This window comes from Rhamphochromis sp. 'chilingali', assembly GCF_963969265.1.
Source record: "Rhamphochromis sp. 'chilingali' genome assembly, chromosome: 14".
Classification (NCBI taxonomy): domain Eukaryota; kingdom Metazoa; phylum Chordata; class Actinopteri; order Cichliformes; family Cichlidae; genus Rhamphochromis; species Rhamphochromis sp. 'chilingali'.
The window spans coordinates 34582821-34596569 of record NC_137941.1 but is presented as its reverse complement, the minus strand read 5'-3'; the positions used below and the strand labels follow the sequence as shown (position 1 = coordinate 34596569).

Here is a 13749-nt window from a genome sequence, read left to right as displayed (position 1 = left end):
TCCAGTTCACACAAATGTGGCCACCACCTTCTTTTGTATCATTCTTCATAGCTGTATATTCATTTATAAACAAAGTACCACTCTGCTTTTATCCATGTTTCCATATTACACAAGGTTTTCTTTGCAGATGAGATACTGTTTTAGTTCCTGCCCATTAGCAATAAGACTTCAAGCATCCCACTGCAGAATATTTAGGACCACAATGAACTGCCTCCTCCTGGCTGTGAGCTAGGATTTCTACCACTCAGCATTTCCTGAGCTGTCTCCCACACAGACCCGTGATTCCCAGGTCTGTAGTCTTCACAATTATTTGGATTTTTTCAGTTTTCTTGTCTGTTTGAGTGGTGCAGTTTATTACAGCCTCCATAAATAGCACAAAATCATTTTTGTTCATAACCAAAGCTTCTTTTCTGCTTCTGCATGCCATCAATGGATTTTACTCTCTGGATCTCTGCTGCCCTTTTACTTGCCTCATAACCACGAAAAGCTGAGATATGCTCACCTCCGCAATTGCACCACTTTAACTTTGCTCTTTTTCACATTTACCATACTCGTGTCCACCTCCAGTGACATGCCCATATCTTTGGCATTTAAAGCAAACCAAGGGAGGGGGAATATAAGGCTGAACATCCTAATTCATATAACTAATGAAAAAAGTTTGGATGGTAGCCTTTCCTCCATAAATTTTTAAATTACAGCTACACTGTCACATTTCTCTCAGAGTTTTTAAGCACTGTGCCTCGATAACCTTGGATCCTACTATATTTCCTTTGACTTGTTCAGCTGAAACAGCTGTTGGTACACCAGAAATGACTCCAAAAACATATTTCTGTCCTCAATCAAGCACCTTCCTGAGAGAGTTTAATTATTACCTTGGATTCCTCATTCTGCTTCCTCGATGCAGCGCTACTCTGATCACTATCAGTGCCATCTGTATTTAAGGATACCTTTTGCAACTTACAGTGGCTTGCAAAAGTATTCGTCTCCCTTGAACTTTTCCACATTTTGTCACATTACAGCCACAAACATGAATCAGTTTTATTGGAATTCCACGTGAAAGACCAACACAAAGTGGTGCACACGTGAGAAGTGGAACCAAAATCATACATGATTCCAAACAGTTTTTACAAATAAATAACTGAAAAGTGGGGTGTGGTAATTGTTCAGCCCCCTGAGTCAATACTTTGTTGAACCACCTTTTGCTGCAATTCCAGCTGCCAGTCTTTTAGGGTCTGTCTCTACCAGCTTTGCACATCTACAGACTGAAATCTTTGCTCATTCTTCTTTGCAAAACAGCTCCAGCTCAGTCAGATTAGATGGACAGCGTTTGTGAACAGCAGTTTTCAGATCTTGCCACAGATTCTTGATTGGATTTAGACACCAGACAAATCAAGGATAAAGATATTGAGACATTTAAAGCAGGCTTAGGCTAAAAAAAGATTTCCCAAGCCTTGAACATCCCACGGAGCACTGTTCAAGCAATCATTCAGAAATGGAAGGAGTATGGCACAACTGTAAACCTACCAAGACAAGGCCGTCCACCTAAACTCACAGGCCGAACAAGGAGAGCGCTGATCAGAAATGCAGCCAAGAGGCCCATGGTGACTCTGGACGAGCTGCAGAGATCTACAGCTCAGGTGGGGGAATCTGTCCATAGGACAACTATTAGTCGTGCACTGCACAAAGTTGGTCTTTATGGAAGAGTGGCAAGAAGAAAGCCGTTGTTAACAAAAAACCATAAGAAGTCCCGTTTGCAGTTTGCCACAAGCCATGTGGGGGACACAGCAAACATGTGGAAGAAGCTGCTCTGGTCAGATGAGACCAACATGGAACTTTTTGGCCAAAATGCAAAACGCTATGTGTGGCAGAAAACTAACACAGCACATCACTATCTTTATCCTTGACTTGTCTGGTGTCTAAATCCAATCGAGAATCTGTGGCAAGATCTGAAAACTGCTGTTCACAAACGCTGTCCATCTAATCTGACTGAGCTGGAGCTGTTTTGCAAAGAAGAATGGGCAAAGATTTCAGTCTGTAGATCTGCAAAGCTGGTAGAGACAGACCCTAAAAGACTGGCAGCTGGAATTGCAGCAAAAGCTGGTTCTACAAAGTAAAAGTATTTGTAAAAAATGTTTTGAATCATGTCTGATTTTGGTTCCACTTCTCACGTGTGCACCACTTTGTGTTGGTCTTTCACGTGGAATTCCAATAAAATTGATTCATGTTTGTGGCTGTAATGTGACAAAATGTGGAAAAGTTCAAGGGGGGCGAATACTTTTGCAAGCCGCTGTATGTCTCCAACATTTCTTACTACTGTTCACTGTATTCCAACCATTTTCCTTTTCGTTAACCAACTCCTTCTCTAGTGGATCACTACCTCATCCACTGCTCTCCTCTGGTAAACAATCAGAAGTTAAATTCTCGTGATTCCTAATGGCTTTCATAGCTGTATAGCTGTTGCTCGAAATCCACCCCTAAATATTCCTAGAGCCTGGGCTTATTTGAGCCAGTCCCAGCTGTTACTGGGTGACAAGGGCTAAGTATGTCAATTTCCAAATATTTCAAGATTCAAGGTTCTTTATTTGTCACATGCATGGTTATACAGATATAACACGCAGTGTAATGGGACCTGATACACTCCTCGACTGTGCAAAAAAGAGAGGGGCATGATTCAACACACGGATGGCCTGAGGATAAAAGCTCCTCTTGAGCCTCTCTGTCCTTGCCCGGATGGTGTGGAACCTTCTGCCTGATTGCAGAAGTTGGAGCAGTTAGTTGCCAGGATGGGACGGGTCCTTCAGTATCTGCGCTGCTCTAGTCCAGCACCTCCTGGCGTAAATGTCCTGAAGTGGGGGGAGAGCAGTGGCGAGAGGACACACCCCTGTGGTGCTCCTGTGTTGATGGTGATGCTGTTAGAGACGCATCTACCCACCCTCACCACCTGAGTTCTGCCAGTGAGGAAGTCCAACACCCATGCACACAGACGGCTGTTGACTCCCAGATCCCTGAGCTTTGTGAACAGTCTGCAGGGCACTATCGTGTTAAACGCTGAACTGTAATCAACAAACAGCATTCTCACATAGTTACCCTGTTTCTGGGTTCAAAGTATATGACCATATAACTTTGGGGACAGTAGTTTCTCATAAAAATGTTATGAAAGGTTCCCAGAAAGTTGATTCTGTTTTTCTGCACAGTTTACTGTTTTCTTTTGTTTGAGTCATCGTAGACCTACACGAGGTTTTATGAGTTTATGTGTAATGAAATGTGATATATGAATAAAATTAACATTTACTCACAATGAACCTAGTCCATGCACGATCTTGGAATGTGGGAGGAAGACAGAAGCCTACTAATAAGAAGGTTGGTCTGCATGTCAGATATCCATGGACAAGATACTAACCCCAAGTTGCTTCCAAAGCATCCACTGGAATATAAATGTGCATGAATGTTGGAAAGAGCTTAGAAAGACGTTCTTGTATGAATGGGTGAATGACTTTGAGTGGTCAGTTAAAGCTCTATATGAGAAGCGGTCCATTTACCATTTACAGAGGGAACAGTGGTGTGAGGCAACAACTAATAATGTGCTAATGATCATGCTGCCCAGCCAGGAGCCACAATAAAACAACATGTGAATCTGGCAGCAGTGCTAACACTGTGGTTACCAATGCAGCTGCCACAACATAACAAATATAACTCATGTTACTCTTTCAGGATTCATTAACTTTATTAAGCACAGCATAGAAGACAGTTGAGGTACTAGTTCAAATTGCGAGGATTTTCTTTTTACACAGGATGACGGTGTGTCTGAAAGCTTCCTTTGCAGGTTTATAGAGCTAAAAAGGGCAAGCCAACTAGCTCAGAGATAGCTGTAATAAAACTGCAGTTCTCACCTCTCAAGTGGTAATTTACCAACAGAAAATATCATGTCATCCAGCACATTACACGTTTGTCTTCTGACATCCCAGATTTACAGTTAGTTACATTAACTAAAGGAAATACAATTCTCTGACTAAAATAAGTGATTAGATAATGAGATGTGAGGCTTTCAGCCTACTATCAGCCTACTACCCATCCCAGTGTTTACATGTTCTTATAAGAACAAAGACAGTACTGTCTTTGTGTAGGTTGTCATTAATTTTACTGACTGACTGCATAAAATATCACACAGGTTCTTTTTCAAGTGATATTCAGAATTTCTTGGATTTATCTTTTAACATAACTCAAACACCCCCAACTTTACCACATGGAAGATTGTAATCAAATGTATTAAATGCACAGAGATAAAGTATCGTCCCGATTAACCCAGCAGGAGAGCAAATAAATGAAATCTCTACAATGTATCACTTCAGGTTGAGCAAGACATTTGGAAATGATTAGAAATATACTTTAATACAGGTGGAGCTCGTCTTACATGTCATATATGTATTAGAGGACAGTTCATGGTGGTTCACAGACTGTCGTCCTTCTCCTCTGTGCTCTCACAGAGAAAGGCCTGCAGGACTTTCGGTTTAGCGATGTACTTGATGCTCTCTATTTCACCACCACTGTTGCTGGGCTTCTGAAAATGGATTTCCAGATGGTCCTGGAGGTCTTCCTCATCAACCATGTCCTGAATGTCATCCAGGAGGATGGTTCGCTTCGGACAGCCGCAAAAGGTCTGAAATAAATCATAAAAATTTGCTTTATTGTTGCTCTGCAAACTTTTAACAACTTTTACAACAACACACACAAGTTTTAGAACAACTTGTGTGTGGGGGTGGGGGGTGTCGTTAAGACTTAGTCATGTAGGCGCGTGTGTATTTGAACACATAAGAAAGCCCGCTAACACTGTTTTTCTACAGACTTAGTAATTGCAAAAAAATTTAAAAATGCAAATACTGACACTTACATGTTATAATATAATATTTCTATAATTATATGTTTGTTACAAGTTGTGAAATAATTACATATTTTTGTCAGAGAATAATTATTTTACTATAGCCATAATAATTATGTATTATGAATGTTTTAAGTCATAATACACAATGACTATGTAACAAAAAAAGGCTTTTAAATTTAAAGAAGACTTGCAACTGCCAGTGTTAGTCCTCACTGTCATAGTTGACACACCCATAGTATCAATTTCAAAATCCTACGCCACCCTGTTCTCAAGTTATGGCATTTCAGAAAACTTGATCTCTGACCTTGACTTGATGTCTCGGTCACTAAGATTTAAACTTGGTAGCCGCACCTGTGGTGTGCGTAACACCCCATCAGCTCTCAATACAACTTAAAAATCTTCAAAAAAACAAATACTAAGATAGCTTGAAGTAAAATATAACTATTTTTTCTAGAAGTATTCTTGTTTAATCTGAAGGCAACTGAATGCAAAGTTTTATACCAGTTAAGCATTTTTAGTGCTAAAGTGAAATAACTATCTTTCATTAAACTTGCATGGATGCATTTACATAATTGCAAAAAGACACAGCCTCCCTAAATGTAGAGGTTTTATTGGTTAATGTTAATATTAAAATAAACAGGAAAAATTTCTCCATATGTCTCTGTTGGTGAAATTTTAAGAAATTAGTTTCATGACATGTTGTGGATTCTGACGACTAGGCTAAGTAAAAGAAAGGAATTATCCAGCAGCAATGGCTATTTTGTTAATTGAGTTAGTGATTCCCATTAGTAGCATGACCTTTAAAGGTATGTGGGGTTTGGTAAGTATAGTTTTCTGAGTCATAAATACATTTTTTTTTTATATTTTGTATTTTGAAAAATAAAGAGGTTTGAAAGCGTCAGCTTGGGAATTAAAGGTAAACTGCCAGTGTGGGGCCTCTCTGCGTGGGCCCCTGTGTGCTCCAACAGTCCAAAGGCATGCACTGGTGACTCCAAAGAGACTCCCGGTCTAAAATGTGAGCATGAATGTTGCCTGTGTCTCTGTGTCAGTCCTGCAACAGACTGGCAGCCTGTCCAGTTAAATTTTGTACAAGTGATAAATTGTGCTTTTAACTAAGTTAACAAAGTGCTTTTAGTCTCAGTGCTGTAACTTACCTGAAATCTGCGCAGCTGGTATTCGTAAATAGGTCCAACCTGCACCTTTACCTCAGTGTCCAGCTCGACGTCGTACCTTCCCCTCAGGACAAGGCTCTCAGTAACTGCACACAAATGCACATACATTTGAGCATTAACATACTTAGCTTGGCTACAACTATTGTAATGATACAGAATAACTTAGAACAACTAACTAAGAATAATGTGTAATGTCGCACAATTATCTTATAGAGTTTTACCTCCAGGTTGGAGAAATGTGACACACCCAGTCCCAGTGTTCTTGTCATACTCCACTTTCTCCACCTCTCCTCCTCCTCTACTGGGCCTGGAGAAACTAATTTCCAGTCGGTCTTTCATTCTCTCTTCTGGCATGACATCAGGGACGTTGGAAACTTTCAGCTCCTTTCTGGAAACGTCAAGGTGGACCTACATCGGTGTGAACACACACTGTTTACAGGGTGTTGATCATTACAAAACAACACTCAGTGTAACATAGTCCCCCAGCAGTCTACACCTATTGCAGCATAACTAAAGTAGGAGTCAGGGTCACCTGGTCCAGCCCTAACGATATGCTTTATCCAAAAGGAAAGTTTTAAGCCTAATCTTAAAAGTAGAGATAGTGTCTGTCTCACAAATCCAAAGTGGGAGCTGAAGGCTCTGCCTCCCATTCTTCTTTTAAATGTCCTAGGAACTACAAATACACCAGCAGACTGAGAGCAAAGTGATGTACTTTGGTATATGGTACTATGAGGTCTTTAAGATAAGTTGGGGCCTGATTATTCAAGGGTTTGTGAGGATTTTAAAATTATATATATATATAAATATAAAAAAATTATAAGTGGAAGAAAGCGGTCCTATATATCTGTTTGCTGACCTCATGCTTTAAGTTTATTATTTTTGTTTTATTAATTATTATATTTACTGTATAGTATGTTCTTTATGTTGTCACTTAGGTTTTCATATTCCAGCTTCATTTTCCATTTTCTGGATATTAGGTTGTAGTTCTAGTTGTTGTTTGTCCCAGGAGGTCATTTTTCCTGCTCTTTTGTGTTCTCCGTGTCAAGTTTACGTTCCTGTGTTCCTTGTTTAGTTACTTCCTGTTTTAATTTGTTAATTCTGACCCTGCCGCACACACACACACACACACACACACACACACACACACACACACACACACACACACACAGAAGGCCATATTTTCCATGGGAATGACTCAGGATGGATCTAGTTCTGTATTGTTAGGGTCTTAACTAAAGCCAAAGTTTTTTGGCTTTAGTTAAGAAGTATTTTTAGGAAAGTATTCTCTGTGTGTCATCACAGCAATAAGTAACCCTGGAGAGGTGTACTGTCTCACTCCTACTCTGTGGACAGATTTGAATGACCTGACAGTGTTACAACTGTACAAACTATAGACAGGAAACTAGAGACACAGTCAACATAAAAAATAAGGCTCTAGTTGCTTTTTCATTTTGAAACATGAGGCTTCATTTTCTAACTGAAGCATAAAAAACCCGATGATACTGTTGCAGCATCTACCTCAAACTTCACAGCAGGATCCATGGTGATTCTTCTCGGCTTCACGTCCAAACTGCTGTTCTCACAGGACACAGAGCACTTGGCAATTTTCAGGATCTGGCGAGCCACTGCACACCAAGAATATGACAAAAAGATGTGTATCATTTGCAGTTGTACTGAGAACTCCATGTTGTAAGGTCTGAGTCATGATCGGGTTCATTTTGACATGCTAAGCAGGTTGATCACAGAATAATCTGTCTATAGACACACTATGATAGGCTGACATTGTCTCTTTATTCTTGTCTCTCAAGTGTTTGATTTTATTATAGCTGTTGTTGCAGAGATTTTTGATCTGATCTTTTTATGCTGACATGATGTACGTTAAACTAAAGAGATGAACATTTGTGTGGCAAACGTTTAAGACCACTTGGAAAATGGCATAAAAATCATAATTTGCATGGTTGGATCTTCACAAGGTTCCAATTAGAGCTACAGCATGCCACAAGAAGCCATGGGAGTGAGACAAAACATTTTCTTGAGCATGAAATGTACTGAAAATAACGCTTAAAGTGAAACAGGCTGTTTTACAGCTGATCCAAAGTTTACGACCACACCTCCAAAAAACGCGTCTGTCTGTCTTCATTTAAATTGCTTTTTTCAGGTGATATTAAAAATAAGAAATCATAATTTCATATTTAATATCTGAAATTGAAATGCTGTTTTTTCACTTGAGCATTTAACTGTCTTGTATGTGTCTTTTTCCAAGTGACAGTGCAAACTGTCATTGTATAAATATCTTACACAGCAAAGCATGGAAAACCATGAGGACTCCTTATTTTTGGTTTTATTAACATTAACATAAGTAAGAATGAACCATATAGAGTACTGAAGTCAAATGACGTCTACCTTTCTCCTCCTCAAAGGTGATGAGAGCCTGTCCTCCCTGCAGAAGCACAGCAGCTCTCTGGCTGATGGTAAACACTCCTCTGATTGGCTGACTGTCCTCGTCACCCTCTTCCCTTGTCTCTTTATTCGGAGAAATAAATTTCACCTCTGTGTCTGGGATCTGGGCGTAGATCTGGACAGATGGGACAATACAGAGTTACAGGCCGTTATCTGTTTCAATGTGTATACAGCTGTGGTCAGGCGTTTGTGTCCGCTGATCAGGAACATGAATGTCACAGTTTTATTTGGGGCCGTGAACTGCCTTTCACAGGGTGGAATGACTGTAGAGCATAGCTCTTGAAGGAATTTTAAAAACAGGGATTGGATGCACAAGTTTGAATTGAATCCACACACACTCAAAAGAATATATACGAGCCTGTACGTCTATGCAGTATCTCACAAAAGTGAGTACACCCCTCACATTTATGTAAATATTTTGTAATATAGTTTCATGGGACAACACTGAAGATATGACACTTTGATACAATGTAACAGTCTACAGCCTGTATAACAGTGTAAATTTGCTGCCATCTCAAAATAACTCATCAACATGCAACTTGCTAAGAGACATCTGGATATGTTTGGTGATGTATTTATAATGTGTGGAAATCCCATAATTACCATCACATTAATGCCCGTGATTAGTGTACGTAAAAATGTGAGCAGATGGACAGATCTGAAAGTGTTCCTGGTTTTTACCTTGAATTTCTGCTTTAACTTGCGGGACTCTGTCTTCTTAGCCTCCAGTTCATCCTGACATCTCTTCAGTTTCTCCAGCAAATCTTGATTGTATCTAGTCAGCTTCTGGATTTCATCCTATGGAAAAGAATAAAGTGGAATATTTGGTGAGAGTTATGTACTCTCAGTTTCTCTGAGTGTAGTGTAGATGTTACACAGATGACAATAAGTGTACCTGAACTGTTCTCATGCTTTCATTAAATTCATCCTGGGTCTTCTGTTGGTTTTTGACACAAGCGTTCATCTCCTGCTGTGCATTTGTCTTGGCATCATCTTCCGTCAGCTTTTCCAGTATCAGCCTGGCTTTCACATCATCCGCTTTTTCGAATCTAGCCTTTAAGAGCAATAGGTGGTGTTCAGAGAGAATACAACTGGAGCTGTGGGCAGTCTACAAAGAGACTACAAGCTGCTCAAATAAAATTATTCTCTCACTGACAGATATTTAAACATGGCCAAATATACTCAAGTCATTCTGAATGATATAATACCACTGCTGATAAGTAAGAAAAGTACAGAACTGGAAGAGAAACAAAGCCAAGGACACAACGACCGAGACTGTCCAAGCCAGGGCTCGAACCGGCAACCTTCCGATTACAAGGCGAGGAAAAAAATGGAAGAACTGAAGCATTTATATCAATTTGATATAAATTTAAAAGAGAAATCCTAAACAATGTTGTGCACTTGACTCACTGATGAAACTCAGTATTCGTGCTGCATCCCCCTGGTGTTGTATGCCTGTATTTTAGTTGACATTAACCTTATGTACCTTTATTTATTTCTATATAAACAGGTTCCTGAGCAATCACTAATCAAGATCTGTACTGATCATTGCAATTGTGTAGGTTTCACAAGATAATGGTTCTGCCCTTCACAAACTATGACCAATCTTTCCCCCAAACAAAAGACAAAAAGACTGTTTATTCATTTTTGGTTGTGCTCACTTCACCTGCGCCTCGTTTGCTAAAGTGTGAGCCATCAAAATAGTTTTTAGTTGAGCAAATATAGACCTACAGCTACACCCTATGGAATGTTGCCTGAGCCCATTCCGTCTGACTTTCACTTGCTGAAATGAGCTGCTTTATGGTTTCTCCCTGTTTACGGCAAACTGCATCTTCTGTGCAACCAAATATAAGTAACCATTTAACTTTAAGCTCAAATGCGTAAATAAAATGTATCCAATGATGTCTCAATGCTAATAAATGTATATCAATGGAAATAATGACATCTATTATAATATGGGCATTTAGATAGATTCTCTCAGGCTTTTCAGTCTAGTACGTTTATTTGTAGAACATACTTAGTTCCGGACTTGCATTCACGATGCAGGATTGCATCTCGACTTAAATAAGAGATCTGAGAACTGTAATTACTATTTAAATCACTCAGATCACTCACAGTACTCAGTAAACAAACCACCTTCTTCTATAAACGGAGGATGAAGACATTTCCGGCTGAGCAGTTGTCAGCTTTCTGCGTTTTCTCATAAATTTATTCTGACGGTCGTGAACTTATTTTACTATTGAACTAAAACGCTGCGCGACTTCACACCTGAAAATGGAAAATGTAGTTCAGCATTAGTTCCGGCCTACCTTCCATTCCTCCAACTCTCGCCTGGCCTCCTTTAGTTCACCGTCTTTATCCAGGCCTCCTTCCTTCTGCCAAGAAAGAAAGACATCGTTAACTGTGGAGCACTTGTTTCTTCTTAGACGGGCTAAAACAAGCAAACAGACGAACAGATTATTACTCACCTTATCATTTAGCGATCGACTGCCGAAGACCTCAGCCATGATCTGATTGACAGAAAAGAAACAGATATGAAAACTTCACTTAGTAGCTACGATCCAAAAATCAGCCAGCTGTGGCTGCACTGCCTCTTTTCTGTCGAAGTCAGAAAAAACAAAGTGCCCCTGTTGTGCGGCAAACAGCTCCAAATCAAAAGTGAAAGTTACAGCCTGGTGTGACTAGCTTCCCGGTATGGAAGACCAACTGCGACACAAGTTCACAGTTAAACAAATAAATTAATAAAAACGGCTCGTGTGTGTGAGAAGCTACTGATTCTTTAGATAAAGGACAAAACATGTTCGCCAGATAACACGCAATTTTGTGGCTAAAAATTTGTATAAAAGTCTTAACCCAATTAATTATACAAACAAATAAAAGCAATGTTTTTACAAAAAACCCAAAACGATTTTACTTATTTTTTGTACATGTATTTTATTTTAAATATGTTACCAATATGTTACCTAAAGAATCCATAGACGGGGGAACATGGAATGAAAGAAGAGAAACATGAAAACAGAAAAGGGAAACAAGACACAAGGACACACATGCACACATAAACACAAACGCACAGGGGGGGACACAGAGGTCAAAGACTATGGCATTATTTTTGTGTCACTATTCTGAGCGCACATTAAAAAAAAATTGAGCACACGTAAAAAGAAATTGCGAGTACAAGTGTTGCATTTTGAGGAGAAATTTATTCCTGAGCAAGGAAAATCTAAATTTGAGTGAACAAAATTCATTGCTGCATACAAAAAATGTATTTCAGTGTTTGCTATTATCCATATACACACACAATAGCAGCCCCTCTCGCTCAGTTTTTGCATTTGCTCTTGCTCAGATCTCTGCGGACCTGCTCGCAATGTGTTGCTCACGCTCTCAACATCTCTGCCCCTGCACGCTCAACTCTATCTGTACAGTGTTATATTTGTGCCACAAAACCAAAAAATCACAGACTTGGATGAAAAAATTCTCATTGGCTGTTTTGGTCACCATCAGCTCACTGGCTACTGTAGCCAAACCCAGGCAAACATCCCAGTATGCATTTCGTCCAAAGCTCAAACGAGGCGGAGGAACGCAGAGTGGCGGTGTCTGAAATATTACTCTTTCTGGATGACAAAATACTTGTAAGACATATTCAGGCTAGAAAGCAGGCAATATAAGAATATAAGAAATTCAAAACAGACGAGACTTAAGACTACTGATGAACCTAAAACATAAACATACTACAAATTAACACCGAAACACAAGAAACTCAGAATGCTGGGTCAACATGACCCAGAACCATGACTCTCAGGTGACAGTATAATGAGGCTCATTAAGAGAAGGCCGAGGGTTTGCAGCAAAAACAAAGCAAAGGGTGGCTACTCTCAGGAGTCTAAAATATAAGACATTGTTAGAGTTATTTATCAATTTTTTGATAAAAAACAACAAATTTATATTTGTATCACTGGCTGTTATGGGGAGACCCTGGAAACTGTTCAGCTGTTCACATAGCCTTTCTTTTATTCTGCTCGTGCTTCACACATGTGCTGCTTCTGCAGCTCCAGGCTGCACTTTACAGCAAAATTTCTTCTGGTAAAGCTCACGTCTGCTTCTCTGCTGCCACACAGGAGGAACAATGTTGACGTTTTTTTTTCAGAAGTAAATATGTTACAGAAGTAACAACAAATAAGAAGTCAATAAGCTCATCTGTTACTGCTCAGAGTGGCACAGTCTAAAGAAGTCAGTTTCCTGGATGGTTATGTGTAAGCAGCTACTTTGTAACACACATTGGAAGTTACTGTGAAAGCAATGGAAGGAAAACTGAAAAGATAGCAAGTCAAATGCAGCAGTTCAGTTCAGCTTTAGTGGTGTCTTTACACACTACAGGTGAGTAAGTCATGGTCAAAGTCAAAGACAGCTCAGTTCATTTCATGAAGATCGCAGTATTACTATCATAATCAGTGGAGCTTGCCTCAAAACCCTCATTATGAAGACTGAGAGAAAACTTTTAGGACAGAGTTTTGGCACTGTGCTCCCAACTTTGAGACATCTACACAAAGTGCTGACTACACACTTTTTCTTATTACACTTATTATTCCAGGTGGTGTACCTGCTGCTTTAGGCAGTGCCATTTTTCCATGAAACAGAGTCATCTGTGCTGAGTTAATGTTTTTGATACTACTGCTTTGATTTTTATAGGTGCATGTGTAAAAGAAACAATACCCCACCTTTCATTATTATTTTTGCTGTGGATTGTGAAGACCAATATAGACAATCCAATCACTTAAACACTGGAATCAAAAGTGTAATTAAATAAATATTAGATTGATATATAAATATCTTATTTAAAGATTACTGTCATATAGATGAGAGGAAGCGAGAAAAACAGACTGGTGGGTGAGCTCCATTAACTCATATCAGCAGAGAGAGAGAGGCACTCTGTGCTGTAAATTAATTAAAATGTCTTAATAAAACTGCCTCTGCTTTCAAGGACAAAATAGAACAGGAGGAGTCTGTTGCTTTCAACAGAAAATCTTATTTGCAGCAGTAAGTGACTTCATCCTCATGATAACCTGTTACCCACATACTGTGCTGCCATAAGTAAAATATTTATACTGTAAAAATAAAATCTAGAAAAAAACCCACACTCGAAATGACAGATTTTTCTTTTCCCTTTTTTATTCACTTCAAACATCTCATACACAACAGGAGGCTGCAAACATCATGCCAGTGTTACAAGATACAGCAATA

At 39.4% G+C, this 13749-nt stretch overlaps 1 protein-coding gene across 2 annotated transcripts; it reads right to left on the bottom strand.

Annotated features, from left to right (window-relative positions):
- Positions 1-3705: 3705 nt before the first annotated feature.
- On the bottom strand, positions 3706-11189 carry nmi (N-myc (and STAT) interactor). Of its 2 annotated transcripts, none has more exons than XM_080902749.1 (9): positions 10980-11189; positions 10821-10886; positions 9407-9565; positions 9193-9309; positions 8455-8626; positions 7570-7676; positions 6273-6459; positions 6034-6137; positions 3706-4657 (listed from the first exon to the last, which is right to left on the bottom strand). In XM_080902749.1, the coding sequence occupies exons 1-9, from the start codon at positions 11016-11018 to the stop codon at positions 4448-4450; spliced, it is 1161 nt and encodes a 386-aa protein (XP_080758875.1). In that variant the 5' UTR covers positions 11019-11189; the 3' UTR covers positions 3706-4447. The 2 variants fall into 2 exon arrangements, with proteins under 2 accessions (XP_080758875.1, XP_080758876.1); XM_080902750.1 differs by having other exon boundaries at positions 10821-10883.
- Between the last annotated feature and the right edge of the window lie 2560 nt (positions 11190-13749).

Coding starts and splice junctions, on each gene's coding strand:
- nmi (XM_080902749.1), bottom strand. CDS start 11,018: ATGGCTGAGGTCTTCGGCAGTCGATCGCTAAATGATAAG. Junction 9,310..9,406: donor AAAGCATGAGAACAGTTCAG/GTACACTTATTG, acceptor TCTTTTCCATAG/GATGAAATCCAGAAGCTGAC. Junction 6,138..6,272: donor CACATTTCTCCAACCTGGAG/GTAAAACTCTAT, acceptor ATTTGTGTGCAG/TTACTGAGAGCCTTGTCCTG.